The sequence below is a fragment of the Pseudorca crassidens genome, chromosome 12 (assembly GCF_039906515.1).
Source record: "Pseudorca crassidens isolate mPseCra1 chromosome 12, mPseCra1.hap1, whole genome shotgun sequence".
In the NCBI taxonomy this organism is placed as follows: domain Eukaryota; kingdom Metazoa; phylum Chordata; class Mammalia; order Artiodactyla; family Delphinidae; genus Pseudorca; species Pseudorca crassidens.
In genome coordinates, this window is record NC_090307.1 from 60,338,246 (window position 1) to 60,355,237 (window position 16,992).

Sequence of the window (16,992 nt, forward strand, 5' to 3'; positions counted from 1 at the left end):
TGTCTTAAAGTTAGACAGTGAAAACAAATGGAATACAATATGGTTATTGCTCAAATGGACCCTGTGGAATTAAAGCCATCATGGAGTGAGTCTCAGTGTGGAAAAGTATATTGTGAAAGAAGAGAAATCAATTTGGATAATTATTCATCCAAATGGCCAGCTCCTGTCAGAATATGATAAATTGGATTTATATTCTACTTTGGATTCTATACCAAATAGTTTAAAGCTGAGCTGATTCCAGTGCCCCGTGAGGAAGAAGGTCAGTCCCACTTCAGGGAAAGCCTTGTCGGGATGGACCGCAGAGCTCTTTAAGGCCACATGAAAGGTTCAGTCCACATGAGAATGACCATGTGGGACTGCCTGAGACTCCCAGAGATCCTATTTGTGCTTCTGTCCTGCTATTATTGAATTTTTGGAGCTGGAGAGAGGCAACAGACAAAGGCAATTGAAAAACAGTACAAGGATGCAGTAGAAGAACATTTTCACATTGCGTGGCTGAGCATTAATGGCTGGGTGATAATGATAATAAATACAGACCAGAGATGTGAAGGAAACAGAGGTTGAGTGGTTGCATTCCAGCAAATCATCACAGCACCAGAGAGGCACACAGGTAGCTGGAAAACAAAGGCAGACCCTCAGTAGACATCAGAATGGGGGACTCATCTGTTTAATTACTTTGAAAGTCAGACATAGCAATACCAGCCACAGCAGACTCCTCAAAACTACGTAATAAAAATATATACTGGGGCTTCCCTGGTGGCGCAGTGGTTGAGGGTCCGCCGGCCGATGCGGGGGACGCGGGTTCGTGCCCCAGTCCAGGAGGATCCCACATGCTGCGGAGCGGCTGGGCCCATGAGCCATGGCCGTTGAGCCTGTGCTCCGCAACGGGAGAGGCCACAGCAGTGAGAGGCCCACGTACCGCAAAAAAAAAAAAAAAAAAAAAAAAAAAAAAAAAAATATATATATATATATATATATATATATACTGCTATTTGGTACTGAAAAATAGAGGGAATATGTAGCTTACATTTGATATTAAAAGACATCCTTTAAAAATTACTTATCCAGGTTACGTGGAGAAGAGTAATCTCAGAAGCACAAAACATAGATCACCAAGACTCTTATAGTGACATGTATCGCTGAATGGATAAAGGATAGAATTCTATTAAAGAGTAAGGGAAAGCTGCTTTTTGCTCGTATTCTGTTTTATAGATTCTTTCCTGGGCATCTCCTAATTTAAATAAAAATATGAGCCTCTGAGCAATAATTAGGTGTCACCAAACTAGTCTTCCACTCATAATTTTAACTTATCCTTAAGGATAATGTGACAAGAGTCACTTGTGGGATTGACTGAGCTTCACCAAAATCAATATATACTTCAAGCTCATAAACTGCATACTAGTTTTAAAACAGAACATAAAACATTCACACTCGGTGATTTCCTTTGCCTACATAGCAGGCATTTCATCCTGTCTCTTGTTTAGATGATTATTATTTGAGCAGATAGGACCATTTCCCATCTGTGATTGTTATTCTTTGCTCAAAGCAGCCAGTAGCTTTTCATAGAAGTATCTTTCCTTTCTTTCTAACCCCCTGGGTATTTTTGCAAATTTGATTCTTTTTTGCATTTTCCTAAGTTTGCCTTTACTTTGAAATTCCAAAGTACTTTTCTTTGAAAAAAAAAAAAAAAAGACTTTATCTTTTTAAAGAAGTTTTGGGTTCACAGCAAAATTGAGGGGAAGGACCAGAGATTTCCCATATGCCCCCAGCCCCACACATGCACAGCCTCTTCCATTAACAACACCCCTCTACCAGAGTGGTACATTTGTTACAATTGATAAACCTATATTGACACATCATAATCACCCAAAGTCCATAGTTTACATTCTGGGGGTTTGGACAAACGTGTGGTATCATACAGAAAAGTTTCACTGCCCTAAAAATCCTCTATGTTCCACGTGTTCATCCTTCCTTTCCCCCTCCCACTTACCCTGCTGCCCCCAAGCCCTGGTAACCACTGATCTTTTTACTGTCTTCATAGTTTTGCCTTTTCCAGAATGTCATGTAGCTGGAATCATACAGTATGTATGTAGTCTTCACAGATTATCTTCTTTCACTTAGTAATATGCATTTAAGATTCTCTCATGTCTTTACATGGCTTGACAGCTCATTTCTTTTTAGCATTGAATAATATTCCATTATCTGGATATACCACTGTTTATCCATTTGCTTACTAAAGGACATCTTGGTGGCTTCCACATTTTGTCAGTTATGAACATAGAACTCCTATGAATATCCATGTGCAGCTTTTTGTGTAAACATAAGTTTTCAACTCCTTTGGGTAAATACTGAGGAGAGAGCGATTGCTGGATTTACAGTAAGAGTGTGCTTAGTTTTAAGAAACCACCAAGCTGTCTTCCAAAGTGGCTGCACCGTTTTGCATTCCCACCCGCAGTGAATGAGAATTCTTCCTGCTCCACATCCTCGCCAGGGTTTTGTATTGTCAGTTTCAAAGCACTTGTAATTATCAAAATTAAAAAAAAGAAAGGTGGGGCTTCCCTGGTGGCGCAGTGGTTGAGAGTCTGCCTGCTGATGCAGGGGACACGCATTTGTGCCCCGGTCTGGGAAGATCCCACATGCCGCGGAGCGGCTGGGCCCGTGAGCCATGGCCGCTGAGCCTGCGCGTCCAGAGCCTGTGCTCCACAACGGGAGAGGCCACAGCACTGAGAGGCCTGCGTACCACAAAAAAAAATAAAATAAAATAAAAAAAAAAGAAAGGTGATCTTTTTCTCATACAATTAAAAAATTGAGATATAATTTATATAACATAAAATTCACCCTTCTAAAGTGTACAGTTCAGTGGTTTTTAGTATATTCACAAGTTGTGATACCATCACCACTAATTCCAGAACATGTTCATCATTCCAAAAAGAAACCCCACACGCATTAGCAATCACTCTCTACTCCTCCCTCCCCTCAGCCAAAGTAGGGGAAATTTGAGAACCATTCTCTTTTGGTTTTGTCATGTGTATGTTTGCATGTATCCATATAAGTGATGTATTATACTTAAGTGGTAACTGTTACAAGCATTGATTTTAGTTAGTGGCTTTTCTTGGTAGAGCAGTAGACAGAACATAACAGGTTACTTTCCTTCAAAGTCAAGCATGTGGAGTTGCTTTGCAGGAGAAGTAGAAGTACAGAAAAACCTGCTGTCCTCCTCCCACCTCCAGGAAGAGGTTCTGTCATTCTCTCTTACAGAAGAGCTTGTGGCCCCATTTGAGCCCCCTCCTTTGTAAATACTGGAGTTCAGTGTATAATAGTTGGAAGTTATTATTTCCTCATTCTCACTTTTCCCATTTCTAGCCCAGTGCCTGTACTCAGAGGTGATACACGGCTGCATAAGGATTTAATTGCTGCTGTGAACCTCAATTGGTTAAAAAGAATTCTAGCTTTCAAAACCATTTCAGATATTCCCTGCTGAGTGACTGAGGTTTGTTTGCTGTTTTAAGCCTCCCCTTAATCTACAAACACATTTTTCTGTATCTTTTTCTGCCAACAGAGAGGTTCAGGCAGACCTGTTTACCTTTTGAAGGAAAAGCTTCATCAGCTTTCTCCTCATTCCCCTAGGAGGGCTGAGGAAGGCCAGGAACAGAAGAGAAAACTGGGCTGGCAGGATGCGAAGGAGAGGATGCCAGAATGATAGTGAAAGACTGAGTCAGGGAGCCTGAGAAAGAGCGGGAACCTCCTCTGTGTTCTTGCGTCTATTAATCTGAAACCATAGCTTCTTTTTTTTATCACCATTGCCTTTCAAGTGCTTTTTCCAAGACATCCAAGTTGAGCTTGTTTATAAGCATGTTAGAATCCAAAGATATTGAGAAGCCAGAGCCTGAAAACAAGGGATTTGTCCTCTTTCTTTCTCATGCTGAATGGCCTCCCCAGGAAGCGAAGAGGGCAGACAGCAGCATTACTGGGACTGTACCCAGCGTCTGTCCCAGAGAGCCGGAGGTTTCTCTTGCAAGAACCCTGCTGCACAGGCCCACTGCGGTCAGGGTCCAAGATGATTTCTCTAGATGGTCATGCTGTGCCTCATTCAGTGATAATGACAGTGGGGAATGCAGTCTTATTCTTTCAGAAAGAGAAGGGGAAATCTTTGATTTTGATATATTCTTCCTAAAATGTTTGGAATATGTTTGATTTGAGAGCAGTGTGAATATATTCCCTGCATATTCAGGCAGGGAGATCTTTAGCAGGAATGAAGTTTAACTCCATAGTGTACTGATCAAGACCATACCAAGACTGGGGTTAGGCGAATAATTTGGTCACCTTTAAAATGGAAAATCATTACATTAGATCCCACCTTCCTTTAAGAGGCAGGTTACTGACTGTCTAATCTTACTTGAATAGTCTCCTTAGTGGGGTGGAGATGGTGTCTCATCTTACCCCACCCCAAATGACTTATTAAAGTATTTCTTCTAGGTATATCACTTAGGAATCGTTTAGACTGCAAGTAGCAATAACAACAGCAACAGAGATTACTGTAGTTTTTAAAAATAGGAGTTTATTTTTCTCACGTTTCTGGAAGTCCAGAGAATAGGCAGCATCTGATGTTATTTCTGAGACTCCATAATATCAAGGCTGATCACTACAATTTTCATGGCTTTTTTCTCATAGTTGCAAGATGACTGCTGAGGCACCAGTCATCTTGTCTACATTCCAGTAAGGGAGAGGTAGGAAGAGAAAGGGGTAGCACCTATATGAGGAAAATAAAAGATTACACTGAAACTATGGAGAGGGGTTTTTCTTATGTGACTTGGCCAGAATTGTGTCAGATGGTCACTTCTGGCCTAAGGGAGTTGGAGAAACAAGGCTTGGGAATGGGGTTGGATCAGAGATGAGTTCTGATAAATGCAGTTTTATTTATCTCATTATATTCCTAGTAAATTTTAGTGCTGCTGTGATATTTTACCACCCGTTTTAGTCTGACCCTAAACCTAGCCATAGGCATGCCAACAAATTAGTTAAATTATAGTAATAACAGATGGGATTACTATGTGCCATGCATTTTACATATATTTACTCAGTTAATCCTCATAATAACCCAGGGCATGTATGTGATTAATGTTCCCATTTTACAGATTAGGAAATGGAGGCCCAAGGGTTCAATTCCTTTCTCAAGGTTGTAGATCTAGGAAGTGGCAGAGCCCACATTCAAATCTGGACCAGCTGTCTTCAGAGTTTTTCTCTAAATCACGATACTATATTCCTGGTATAAAAATATATAGAGCTATACACAGATACGCAAATACCTGAGGAGACATTTGAAATTAAGAAGAATTACTGTAGGGAAAGCATTTGGAAAGAATTGAAAACGTGTAAATTCATATCCTGGCTTCACTGTCCCTAGTCATTCTTTCAGCAAATATTTCTGAGTTCCTGCTATTGGCCAGATACTGTGTAAATAAGACAGACACGGTTCCTCTATATTCTAGTGGGGAAAATAGTTCCCCAAAATGAAGTAGGTGAATAGATAAAGTTATGTTGTTGATGAGTGAGAAGAAGGAAATGCAGAAAGCTGAGATGGTGGGTAATTGGAGGAATGCTATGTTAGGGTGGCAGGGAAAAGATCCCCTGAGGAGGCGACATTTACATTAGGAGCTGAATGATGAGAAGCATCTTGCCATGGAAATAGACAGAATGTTCCAGGCAGAAAAAAACGGTAAGAGAAAGGGAAGGAAGAGCTTGACTTTTTAGATAAACTGAGAAAAGATTAGCAGGCCTGGTGCTAGTGCTAGGGGAGAGTGATATAAGGTGAGACTGGATAAGACGTTTGAGGACAGAACATGCTGGGCTATGAGGTCATAGAAAAGAATATGCATTTTATTGTAATTGTGGTGGGAAGTTAATGTGTCTTCACTTTACTTTCTGTAACTGTTTCCCTTACTGTATACTGAGATGTATAATACTTGCTTTGACTACTTCAGGAGGTTAAGGTAAGAATCAAATGATGGAATGTGTATGATAGTAAATTGTTTCATGTGAAATTCTTTATAAAATAAGAAATAATAAAGGCCACAGAATATTTCATAGCAAGAAGTATGTTTTTTTGAAATATTCTGTGGAATATACTCAGAACAATTGAACTTGTGGTTAGACAGAGCAAGCAGTTCATTAGTAGATGCAGCATTTTAAAAATATCTGATGTGTATACAGTGTTCTGTGGGAGTTCCATTTCCAGTTAGAACACAGACTAGGTTGCAGCCGATTATCTTTCTCACTGTTGCAACTAGAGAAGAGACGATGCATGTAAAATCATATGTTTTAAAGCTGTTTATAATGGAGAGCTGTGGACACAAAGAAGTCTAAAGGAACTCAGTTCCAGGGAGGGAAGAGCTCTTTCTAGGTGGCCAGAGCCCAGCAGTCACTTCAGTGTGTGTCTCTCCCTGAGTCTGTGTACTGCTGGGCAGAAGATCACACCTCCCTTGGCAGAAGGACTGTATGGGGAGAGGAGACACCCATGGGGCTGCCTGCACTGGCACAAAAGGTTGGAATCTGTCGAAGCCCCAAATGCAGAGCTAGTTCTCCAAGTCTGACAACTCTACCCCTTGGGATTTTGCTGAGAGCCCAACAACACAGGAGGCTCGCAGCTAGGCTCTAAAGTAGAGAGCAATTTCTGTAGTCCTGTGGTGTTTATCCGAAAGCCCTGTTGAGGGAGGGACCTATAATACACACAGGACAGATCAACCCCCTCAAAACATTTGGAATCAGAGGTAACCTAAAACTGATCAAAGTTGCAACTCAGCCCAGACCCACCTCAGCTCCTTAAATGGGTTGAAGTGATCTGTACCTCATTTCAACTACCAGACAGAAAGCTTACCCTTCTTGGGGAAATTACTATTTACTCCAGTTTTCTAGAGTTCTTTTAAAAACAAAGTCAACAAAAAATTGTGAGATTTGTAAAAGAAAAGGAAAATATGATCCATAGACAATTGGCTGTTTTTTTTAATCAATATTAGCAGATGCACTGACAGCACAGATGTTGGCACTGAGACAAGAACTTTTAAATAACAATAATAAGTATGTTAAAAAGACAGAGAAAAGGGATAAAAGATGAGTAATGTCAACAGAGAGATAGAATCTTTAAAAAGAACTAATAGGACATTCTTGATTTGAAAAAACATGGTATCAGAATTGAAGCATTCATTGGATGGTCTTAACTAGCACTGGGCACATAGAAGAAAAGAAAAGTGAACCTGAAGACAGGGTAGTAGAAATTCCCTAAACTGAAGTACAAGGGGTGAGGGTTGGAGGGGAAACAAACATATCGTGAAGGACATTTGGGACAATATTGGTTGTGTTATTGGAGTTCCAGAAGAAGAGGAGAGAGAGAGTTGGACAGAAGAAATACTTGAAGAGAAAATGAATGACTACCCTAAAGGTGATGAAATACATCTACCTACAGATTCAAGAAGCTCAGTAAACCTTAAGTAGAATAAATACAAATAAAACAATCTAGGCATTTTATAATTAAGCTTCTAAAATCAAAAGATAAGGGGAAAAAATCTATTAAAAGCAGTTAGAGAGGAAGAACATTATATTTAGAAGCATGTCAGTAAGAGTTATAATTGAGTTTTCATCAGAATCAAGAATACAAAAGACAATGGAATGCTGTCTTTAAAAGGATTATAAAAACAACAATAAATCTGCCAGCCTAGAGTCCTATGCCCAGGAAATATATTCATCAAAGATGAAGGTGAATTAAAGACATATTCAGAAAGAAATATGAGGGGATTTGTTGCCAGCACATCCATAGTACAAGAAATGCTAAAGAAAAAGAGAGGAAATACCAAAGGAGGTTCTCAAAACCGATTAGAATGATCTGTTATGGATACATGGACATGCAGGAAGGATGAAGAGCACCAGAAAGGATAAACATAAAAGACTACTTATTTAATTTTTAAAAAGATTATTGACTTTTTAAAAGAAACAAAAATAATAACCATTGTGGGGTGTAAACATGTGAAGAAGCAACATGTATGACAATAGTAATATAATAAGGGGTGGAGGGAGCATTAAACTCTTATACGTTATTTGCATTGTTCTGAAGTTGTAGCATCTCCAGTAATCATTAAAATATAAGGTATTTCTAAAAACGTTATGGAGGGGAAAATGGAATAGTAAAATCTTTTTAAAAAATTTTTGTATTAATGCCACTTTGAATTTATGGTAATTATCATCCACTTAAATCTAATTTTAAACCTAATGGTGTTTTGGAACTTCCCTGGAGGTCCAGTGGTTAAGACTCCGTGCCTCCACTGCAGGGGACCCGGGTTCAATCCCTGGTCTCGGGAACTAAGATCCTGCATGCCGCATGGTGTGGCTAAAAAAACCCCACAAACCTAATGGTGTTTTCCCAACAAAAGTTGCTATATAATGCTGTGTAACAGTTGCATTCTGTTTTTCATGTAGTGTTTTCCTGGTATTGTTTTGGAATAAAAAATAACAAACAGCTGATGAAGCTGAAGCTCTGTTTATCCTAATATGGTGAGGTTTGAAGCTGTGAGGCTCATCAAAGTGGTGGATGAGCCCAAGCATCACAATTATGTAATACTTTAAGACTGGAAGGTCACGGTCCCTACTCTACCCTGGGGTGAAGGGGGAAATATTTGGATCCCTAACTAAAGAAGTGAGAACTCTTCCAAATGCGCTTATCCCAAAAATGCTGTTTGACTTACTTGCCAAAAAAAATAGTTGACCATTGCAATTAAAGGATTCTTTGGGTGGATTGTCTCAGATGAAACCAGTGTGTTACGCAGATGTTCATGACCTGTATTTCACCTCCAATCCTCCCGTTTCCAGCAGAAGTTTATGAAGATCTCTTCTCTGAGATTCTACCAGTATTCCCTTTGCATGAGTAAGAAACCGTGCTGTAACTAAAAGGATCATTATTAGCCCTAAATATATATGCCCCTCATCTTCTAAGATTCACTTACTATTTCCCAAATTTCTCACTTTTTCAAACATTTTCAGTGCTTAGGTATATCTGCATGTTTTCTTAATTTCTAAGAGAAATGGTGCTTTTCCATGCAGCCATTGAGGTGTTATCTCTGTATTGGCATGGAAGAGATACCTATGACATGTTTTTGTTTTTGTTTTTGTTTTTTGCGGTATGCGGGCCTCTCACTGTTGTGGCCTCTCCCGTTGCAGAGCAGAGCACAGGCTCCGGACGCACAAGCTCAGCGGCCATGGCTCATGGGCCCAGCCGCTCCGCGGCATGTGGGATCTTCCCGGACTGGGGCACGAACCCGTGTCCCCTGCATCGTTAGGCGGACTCTCAACCACTGTGCTACCAGGGAAGCCCTATGACATGTTTTTGAGTGGGGAAAGCAAAGCAGCTTATCGAACAATATGATATGATACAGATAGGAAGAAACCTTCAGCTTCTGCTTTATAAATTGTGTATTACTTAAACTTTTATGCTTATAATATACCGCCTTATAATTTTTAAAAACTTAGTCCATGTCTTCTGTTAAGACTGTTAATTTTTTATAAGTTACATTCATTTTCAAAGAATAAACCTAAAAAAAAAACCCCAAACTGGAACTAGAGAAAGTTTTGGGCATCTATATACTTTTTCCTGAATATGGTACACGGAGGGCAGTAGGCTGTGTGAGCAGTGGTAATTGATTACAGTTTCACAGAAGTAGATGTTTATATACTATAATTCTATGAATTCATTAGTGGTTTTCGAAAGAGAAAAGACTGAAGAGCCTAAAAATAGTAAAGTGAGCAGTAACTGCCTTCATGACCTGTGTTGATTTCCTATGTATTTCAACCACTAGAATGTGTCTGTCTTGTCAAACTGTAAAGAATTCAGTGAAGAACTCTCATCACCCAATTATCAAAGCGTCATAAAATTATTTTTATCAGCAAAGAATAAAAAAAATAAAAGTGGATATCTAATATTTTCCTGAAATGCTCTGAGTTTTAAAAATAAGTTGGCTAACTCACTGCAAAACTAGAACTACTTACAGTCTGGTACAGTCTCAGGATCAGTGATCAAATTCTAGAAATTTATACTAAAGATGATTGAGAAATCTAGGATTCCTAGAGGTATAGACCATATGAGCACATGGAACTTTTTTCTTATTCCCCTTTCTTTTTGTACTGTTATACATATCAGTGTGCTTTACATATGCTCTAGGACACGGCTAAGTTTGGTAGTAATCCACTGCTGCTCTGAATGTCAAAATTGAATTGTCCTAAGCGAGTCAGAATGCCACGGTTGGACATTACTATGTCCTTGCTCTTTCTATCTGGATTTCTTGTTTTGGATAAAACAGCTCTGACCACACATTGGTTAAGTAGTCTCAACTTTTTGGTTCAATTCCACCTGGACCCAAGGAGAAGAAAGCAAGTGTGGAGGAGTTCTTTGACAGGAGTTGCATATACACTCCAACTGGAAAATTAAAAAGAAAAAAAAATCATGTAAGAATAAGAACAGAAGATCATACTGCATAGAGTAATTCAGTCATTCTTCCTGGTTGAGGACTGAAGTGTTGTATGTAATCAAACATTCTGTTCCGAAGAAGTGTAATATTTGTCAATCATATATCATAGAGTCAAACATTAAAAAATTTTTCCAGCTTTATTGAGATAGAATTGACATATAACATGGGGTAAATTTCAGGAGTACGACCTGAAGATTTGATATATGTATATATTGCTAAATGATTACCACAATAAGGTTAGTTAATGCATCCACCACCTCACATAAAATATTTTATTTTTATGTAAATCTCCAAACTCTCTCAGAATTCCAGCATTTTGGCATCTGTCTCCCCTACTGTGTCTCTTGTTTTTTAGACTAACATCTGTTGGATGTTTTATGTCCTAAATGCTTTACGTGTGCTAACTCACTTAGTCCTCGCAGCAATCCCACGAGGAAAGCACCCCATGGAGCTGCTCTGTGCCTTGTTCAGCTGTTGTCTGCTAGGCTAGCAGTGGTCCTGCTGGGTGGCGATACCTGGAGCTTCGCTGCCCCCCTAAGCATTTGGGCCTTTCCCTTGGTGGTGATCTGGTTCTCCCTGAACTGAGTCAGTGCCCCACTTCCCCATCCTAATACAGAGTTTTTCCGTTTAATGTCATGGATTATTTCCTCTCATTAGCTCATTTTCTCAACAGCCAACTTTTAAAAAATGTATCTTTAAATTTAAAAATATTTGTTTTTAAATTCTGGTGCAATGTGCGACATAAAATTGACCATATTAACCCCTTTAAGCCTACAGCTCAGTGGCATGAAGCACATTCACACTGTTGTGCAACCGACTCCACCTTCCAGCTCCAGAACTCGTTCATCTTGTAAAACTGAAACTCTCTACCTGTTAAACAATAACTCGCCATGCCTCCTTCCCCGCAGACCCTTACAACCACCATTCTACTTTCTGTCTCTAGGCGTTTGACTCCTTTAGGTCCCTCACATAAGTGGAATCATACAGCATTTGTTTTTCTGTGACTGGCTTATTTCACTTAGCCTGATGTCCTCAAGGCTCATCCATGTTGTAGCATGTGTCAGAATTTCCTTTCTTTTTAAGGTTCAATAATATTTCGTTGTATGAATAGACCACATTTTGCTTATCCATTGGTCTGTCAGTGGATGTTTAAGTTGCTTCTGCCTTGTGGCTATCGTGAATCACTGTTATGAACGTGGATGTACATGTACCTCTTCAAGACTCTGCTTTCAGTTCTTTTGTACGTAGAGTCAGTGGAATTGCTGGATATCACAGTAGTTCTGTTAGAGTTTTTGAGGGATTGCCATGCTGTTTTCCACAGAGGCTGTACCATTTTACATTTCCACCAACAATGAACAAGGGTTCCAGTTTCTCTGCATCCTCGCCAATGCTTATTTTGTTTGCTTAATAGTACCCACCCCACTGGATGTGAGCAGCCAGCTTTTTTCACTCTTCTCTGACATCACCTTAGATACTTTACAGGGGCTAACTTTTACTATATATGTTTTGACTAACATGAACAGCTTCCCACTTTATGAGTGTGTGAAAGGTATAAAAAGTATTTTTGTGGTAATTTCCGCATGGCCACAAAGTCATTATGAATTATAGAGAATGAAAAGGACGGGGCCACCGCAGACTGGAGGTTATTCCCTCAAACCCCTCTCTTTCACACTAACTCCATCTCTCCATTGATATCACACCTAAATTTAATTTTGTGATTTGTAACATGAGACACTGATTTTCGTTAACAGATACTATTCTTTTCTCAGAAAATCCATTTCTCGCTGCCGAAGAATTAGCAGGATGCTCTCCAATGAATCCTTACAATCCCCGGCATTCAGCCGCTCCAACTCTCAAGCCTCCATAGACAGCGCCTCCATGGAGGATTTCTGGCGGGAAATAGAAAGTATCAAAGAGAACAGCCTGGGAGTTCAGGAAGAGCAGACGCCAGCTGAGGCCAAGTCCCTGGATGGTGAGGTGCTAGATTGGTCTTCCCCTGTGCTGTCTTTCTTTGTATGCTCTCTTATTCTGTTGGCAGGTAGAAATCATTCCACTAGTAGTTTAACAAGTGAACCAGTAGAATTTGGCAAATCAGCTGCCTGCTCCCACCAATTTATATCTGCTGGTCTGGCTCAGGGTGGCTTCTGTGTAAGGTGACATGACCTGAAGGAGGGCTGTCAACACAATGCAAATTGATCCTTTACGTATCACCACTTAGGGATGCTGTACCCGTCTGTTGACTTGATTCATAATCATCTAGCAGATTGAGTATTCTCATTTTGATGGCTTTTATATTTGTATACTTGACCATTAATTACCAAAAGAGAGAGACAGACAGAAAAAAAATTTACCAACATAACTCTGGATTAAAAATATTTAGCTATGAAGCATGTACTAGCATTAATGTATTTAGAGAACGGATAATCTAGTACTTCACCAAATAAGAGCCGTGTCAGATATGTCAATTATACTAGTTTCCAGTGAAATTAGACAAGAAGGTTGAGGACCCAAAAAGTATAATTGTCTGTAATTGTCAAAAAGTACAAAATTACTCACCTGAGATTAAAAGCATAGGTTATCTTCTCCAGGTACTACCTATGGACAAGTAAATGCATAAGAAAGACTGAAGGTAGTTTAGCAAGTATCTAAGAATGTTTTCATTAGCCAGTGATTAACCTCAAGACAACTATCAAGATAAACTGAAACTTTAAAAAACTTTTTTTTCTTTATTCCCTTTCTACAAGCCTATCCTTCTTAGATCTGAAAAACAATAGTTCAGATGTACCACAATTAGTATATTTCACTTAGCATTAGAAATAAAAAGTCCCACCACAGATTTAATGAAAATCCATTCAAGGGAACTGTCCTCCATCAGAGAAGGATATTTTTATTCCTTTTCCTTACATACTTACATTTTGCCTTTTCAGATCCAGAAAGACACATAAAGGAAAATACCTCTTATTCTCCACTTCTTTTTTCTTACTAGGTAGCTAGCTATCTATATTAAAAATCATAAGTTCGTACTGATAACCTCCAATTCCAATCCAACACCACAAAGTTTGTTGTCTTCCATTTTTCTGTATTTATAACCCCCTTCTCCAATAATGACAAACCTGTTCCTCAATGTACTTTTTCATTTGCTCAAGCCTAGAGTATACAGAAAACATTCTCAGGCGTGCTAACATAAACTTCTACAAAAAGCATACCTACTAACTGGAGTTCAAAATTTATTTGACTGATATTATTTTCCTTGAAGCATATGCCTAGATCTTAAGTGTGCAATTCAGTGACGTTTGACAAATACTAACCCTGTAACCTCACACAAATCAACATAACATTTCAGTCAACTCAGAATTTCCTCATGGTTTTTCCCAATCTCATCATCCCCGTGACTTGCTGTCCCTAGCCAGAGACAACCAAGGTTCTGATGTTTTTGCAGCATATAGTTTTGGGTTTGGCTTCTTTCACTGAACATAATATTTTTGAGATTCATTTGGTGTATTACTATTTCATTGCTTTTTATTATGGGATAGTTTGTATTAGTTTCCTAGCGGTGCTGTAACAAAGTACCACAGAACTAGGTGGCTTAAAACAACAGAAATCTGTTCTCTTGTGGTTCTGGAGACTAGAAGTCCAAAATCAAGGGGTCAGCAGGGCCCTCCTCTCTCTGAAGATGGTAGGGAAGAATCTGTTCCATGTCTTTCTCTTAGCTTCTGGTGTTGCCAGCAATCCTAGCTGTTCCTTGGCTTGTAGACAACACTTGCCATTCTCTACCTCTGTAGTCACGTAGCCTACTCCCTGTGTTGTTGTCTGTGTCTCACCTCCTCTTCTTATAAGGACACTAGCTATATCGGATCAAGGGCCCTCTCTACTCCAGTATGACCTCACCTCAACTTAAATCCTAATTATACCTGCCAAGACCCTGTTTCCAAATAAGGTTACGTTCACCTGTATTGGTGGTTAGAACTTCAGTGTATCTTTTTGGGGACCCAATTCAACCCATGACAGCAGTATTCTGTTGTATGAATATGCCATAATTTGTCTATACATTTAACTGTTAATGGTTGTTTGCAGTTTTGGCCATTATGAATAAGGCTGCTGTGAACAATCTTGTAGAAGTCTTTCGGTGGAGATATATTTTTATTTCTCTTGGATATATGTATTTTTCATAGAATATGTGTAATTACATAAGAAACTGCCAGCATTTTTCCAAAGTAGTTGTACCACTTCACACTCCTCCCAGCGGTATCTGACAGACAAGTCTAGCTGCTTCACATCCTTGCAACATTTGATGTTTTAAGACTTATTAACATGAATGATTCTAGGGATGTGTGGAGGTATCTCATTGTGGTTGTAATTATACTTCACCGATGACTAATGATGTCAAACGCTTTTTCCTGTGCTTATTGTCCATTCATATATCTTGCTTTGTGAAATCTTTTGACTATTTCTTTTAATTGGGTGTCTCTCTCTTGTTCTCTCACCTCTCTCATTTTTTAATTGTTTGCAACTGGTGTGCAGTACAATTGATTTTTGTACTTGACCTTATATTTCATTACCTTTCTAAACTGACTTACCAGGAGTTGTCTACTACTAGATTTCTTAGAATTTTCTACATAAACAAAGAGATCATTTGTGAATAGAGACAGTTTTACTTTTTCCTTTGTGACTTCACTCCGTCCCACAAATTTTGATATTTCATATTTTCATTATTATTCAGTTTAAAAAGTTTTCTCATTTTCTTGTAAAGCGTGTGGGAAGGCTTTTGTTCATGTACCAGTGATAGAATAACATAAGCAGAGTCCAACGCCTCTGGACTGATGATTTGATAGTGTACTTGCAAACCAGTCAATTCTGCTCTTTGAAAGAAACCTTATTCAGGTAATGCCTGTTTAGCATAGTTCCCAGAATGTTATAGTGTGTACAGTGGATTTTCTGTTACATGATGTTGTTATTCTGAATTCTTTAGTATTTCTGCACATCTAATTTATAATAGTGATTGATCTTCATCATGATGAATTTTAAGTTTTTTAGCTGCCTTCTGAGAAAAGGAAAGATTACCTAATGTTCAAAATAAGGAGAAAAGTAAGAGAACGAATATCTATTGAACACATACTCTGTTCTAGATTTTTTCCATCTGTCACAAATTCATTGATAAAATAATCCTCATAGCCACCTAATACTTTGGTGATTATTACCTCCGTTTTGCCAAGAGGACACGAGATCTAGAGATACTTAAAACTCTCCAAAGTCATTCAGTTAGTAAATGGTGGTTGGGATTTGAACCTGAATTTGTGTGATTAAAAAATTCTTTTGTGTGCCATTAAACCACATTTTTTCTGTCATGGTTTTAGTTTAGATATTAATATTTTATCATTTTTTGAAATTGGCTGTTCAGATATGGCTTATATTTAACTCTCTGGTAAGGAAAATTACCTTCCCAAATCTGCCAAATAACCTTACTCTACTAGAAGATACTTTAAAAATTTGACTTACTTAAAAAAATACAATACAGACCTTTTATTCATTCCTATAGGCCGTTCCCACAATTACTATGGGAAAAAGAATGGTCTTTTAAAGTTTTTTGAGGTTTAATTTACATACAATATTATATTAGTTTCAGGTATAAACATAATGATTAGATATTTGAATACATTGTGAAACAGTCACCAAAATAAGTGTAGTTAATGCCCATCGTCACACATAGTTACAAAATGTTTTTTCTTGTGGTAAGAACTTTGAAGATCCTACTCTCTTAACAATTTTCAAATATGCAATAGAGCATTATCAACTATAGTTACCATGCTGTACATGACATCCCCATGACTTATTTATTTTATTTTATAACTGGAAGTTTGTACCTTTTGACCACCTTTACCCATTTCGCGCACCCTCCACCCCTGGCCTCTGGTAAGCACCAATCCGTTCCCTATATTTATGAACTTGGACATTTTGCTTTGTTTTGTTTTTAAACTCCACATATAATGAGATCATATGGTGTTTGGTGTTTTTCTTTCTGTCTGACTTATTTCATTTGGCATAATGTCCTCAACGTCCAGGATGGTCTTAATATATTGTCTAGTGATTATTTATTACTTGCTGATGTGTACAGACTTACAGATATGCATGGCTTCCAATCTCAGAGTATTCTAACCTTCTCTTGGTAACTTCATCTTACAGAAGGAGAACTTGAAGCAGAGTGGTTGCAAGATGTAGGTTTATCAACCCTGATCTCGGGTGATGAAGAGGAGGGTGGCAAAGCCTTGCTCTCGACTTTGACTCGAACCCAAGCAGCTGCAGTGAAGAAGAGATATAATACTTACACTCAAACCATGAGAAAAAAGAACAAGCAATCCATCAGGGATGTCAGAGACATCTTTGGAGTCAGCGAATCTCCTGTAAGTAGTGAACAGGGCTCAAAAGGTTTGGTTTGCTTGAGGGGAGGGAAGGGGAATGTGGAAAAATTATCAGAAAAGGTCAATCA

At 38.7% G+C, this 16,992-nt stretch overlaps 1 protein-coding gene across 9 annotated transcripts in view; it reads left to right on the forward strand.

The window, feature by feature from the left end:
• ARHGAP28 (Rho GTPase activating protein 28) overlaps positions 1-16,992 on the forward strand; it is a 192,055-nt gene that overhangs the window by 68,352 nt on the left and 106,711 nt on the right. For 8 of the 9 annotated variants that reach the window (XR_010933132.1, XM_067699665.1, XM_067699666.1 and 5 more), the window contains exons 2-3: positions 12,278-12,480; positions 16,689-16,906. Coding sequence is in view for 8 of the 9 variants with exons in the window: in XM_067699665.1 (XP_067555766.1) it covers positions 12,278-12,480; positions 16,689-16,906 (421 nt within the window). In the remaining variant the exon portion in view is untranslated. Of the gene's footprint in view, positions 1-12,277; positions 12,486-16,688; positions 16,907-16,992 lie in introns of those variants that run through there. The other variant, XM_067699672.1, reaches the window with a different exon arrangement.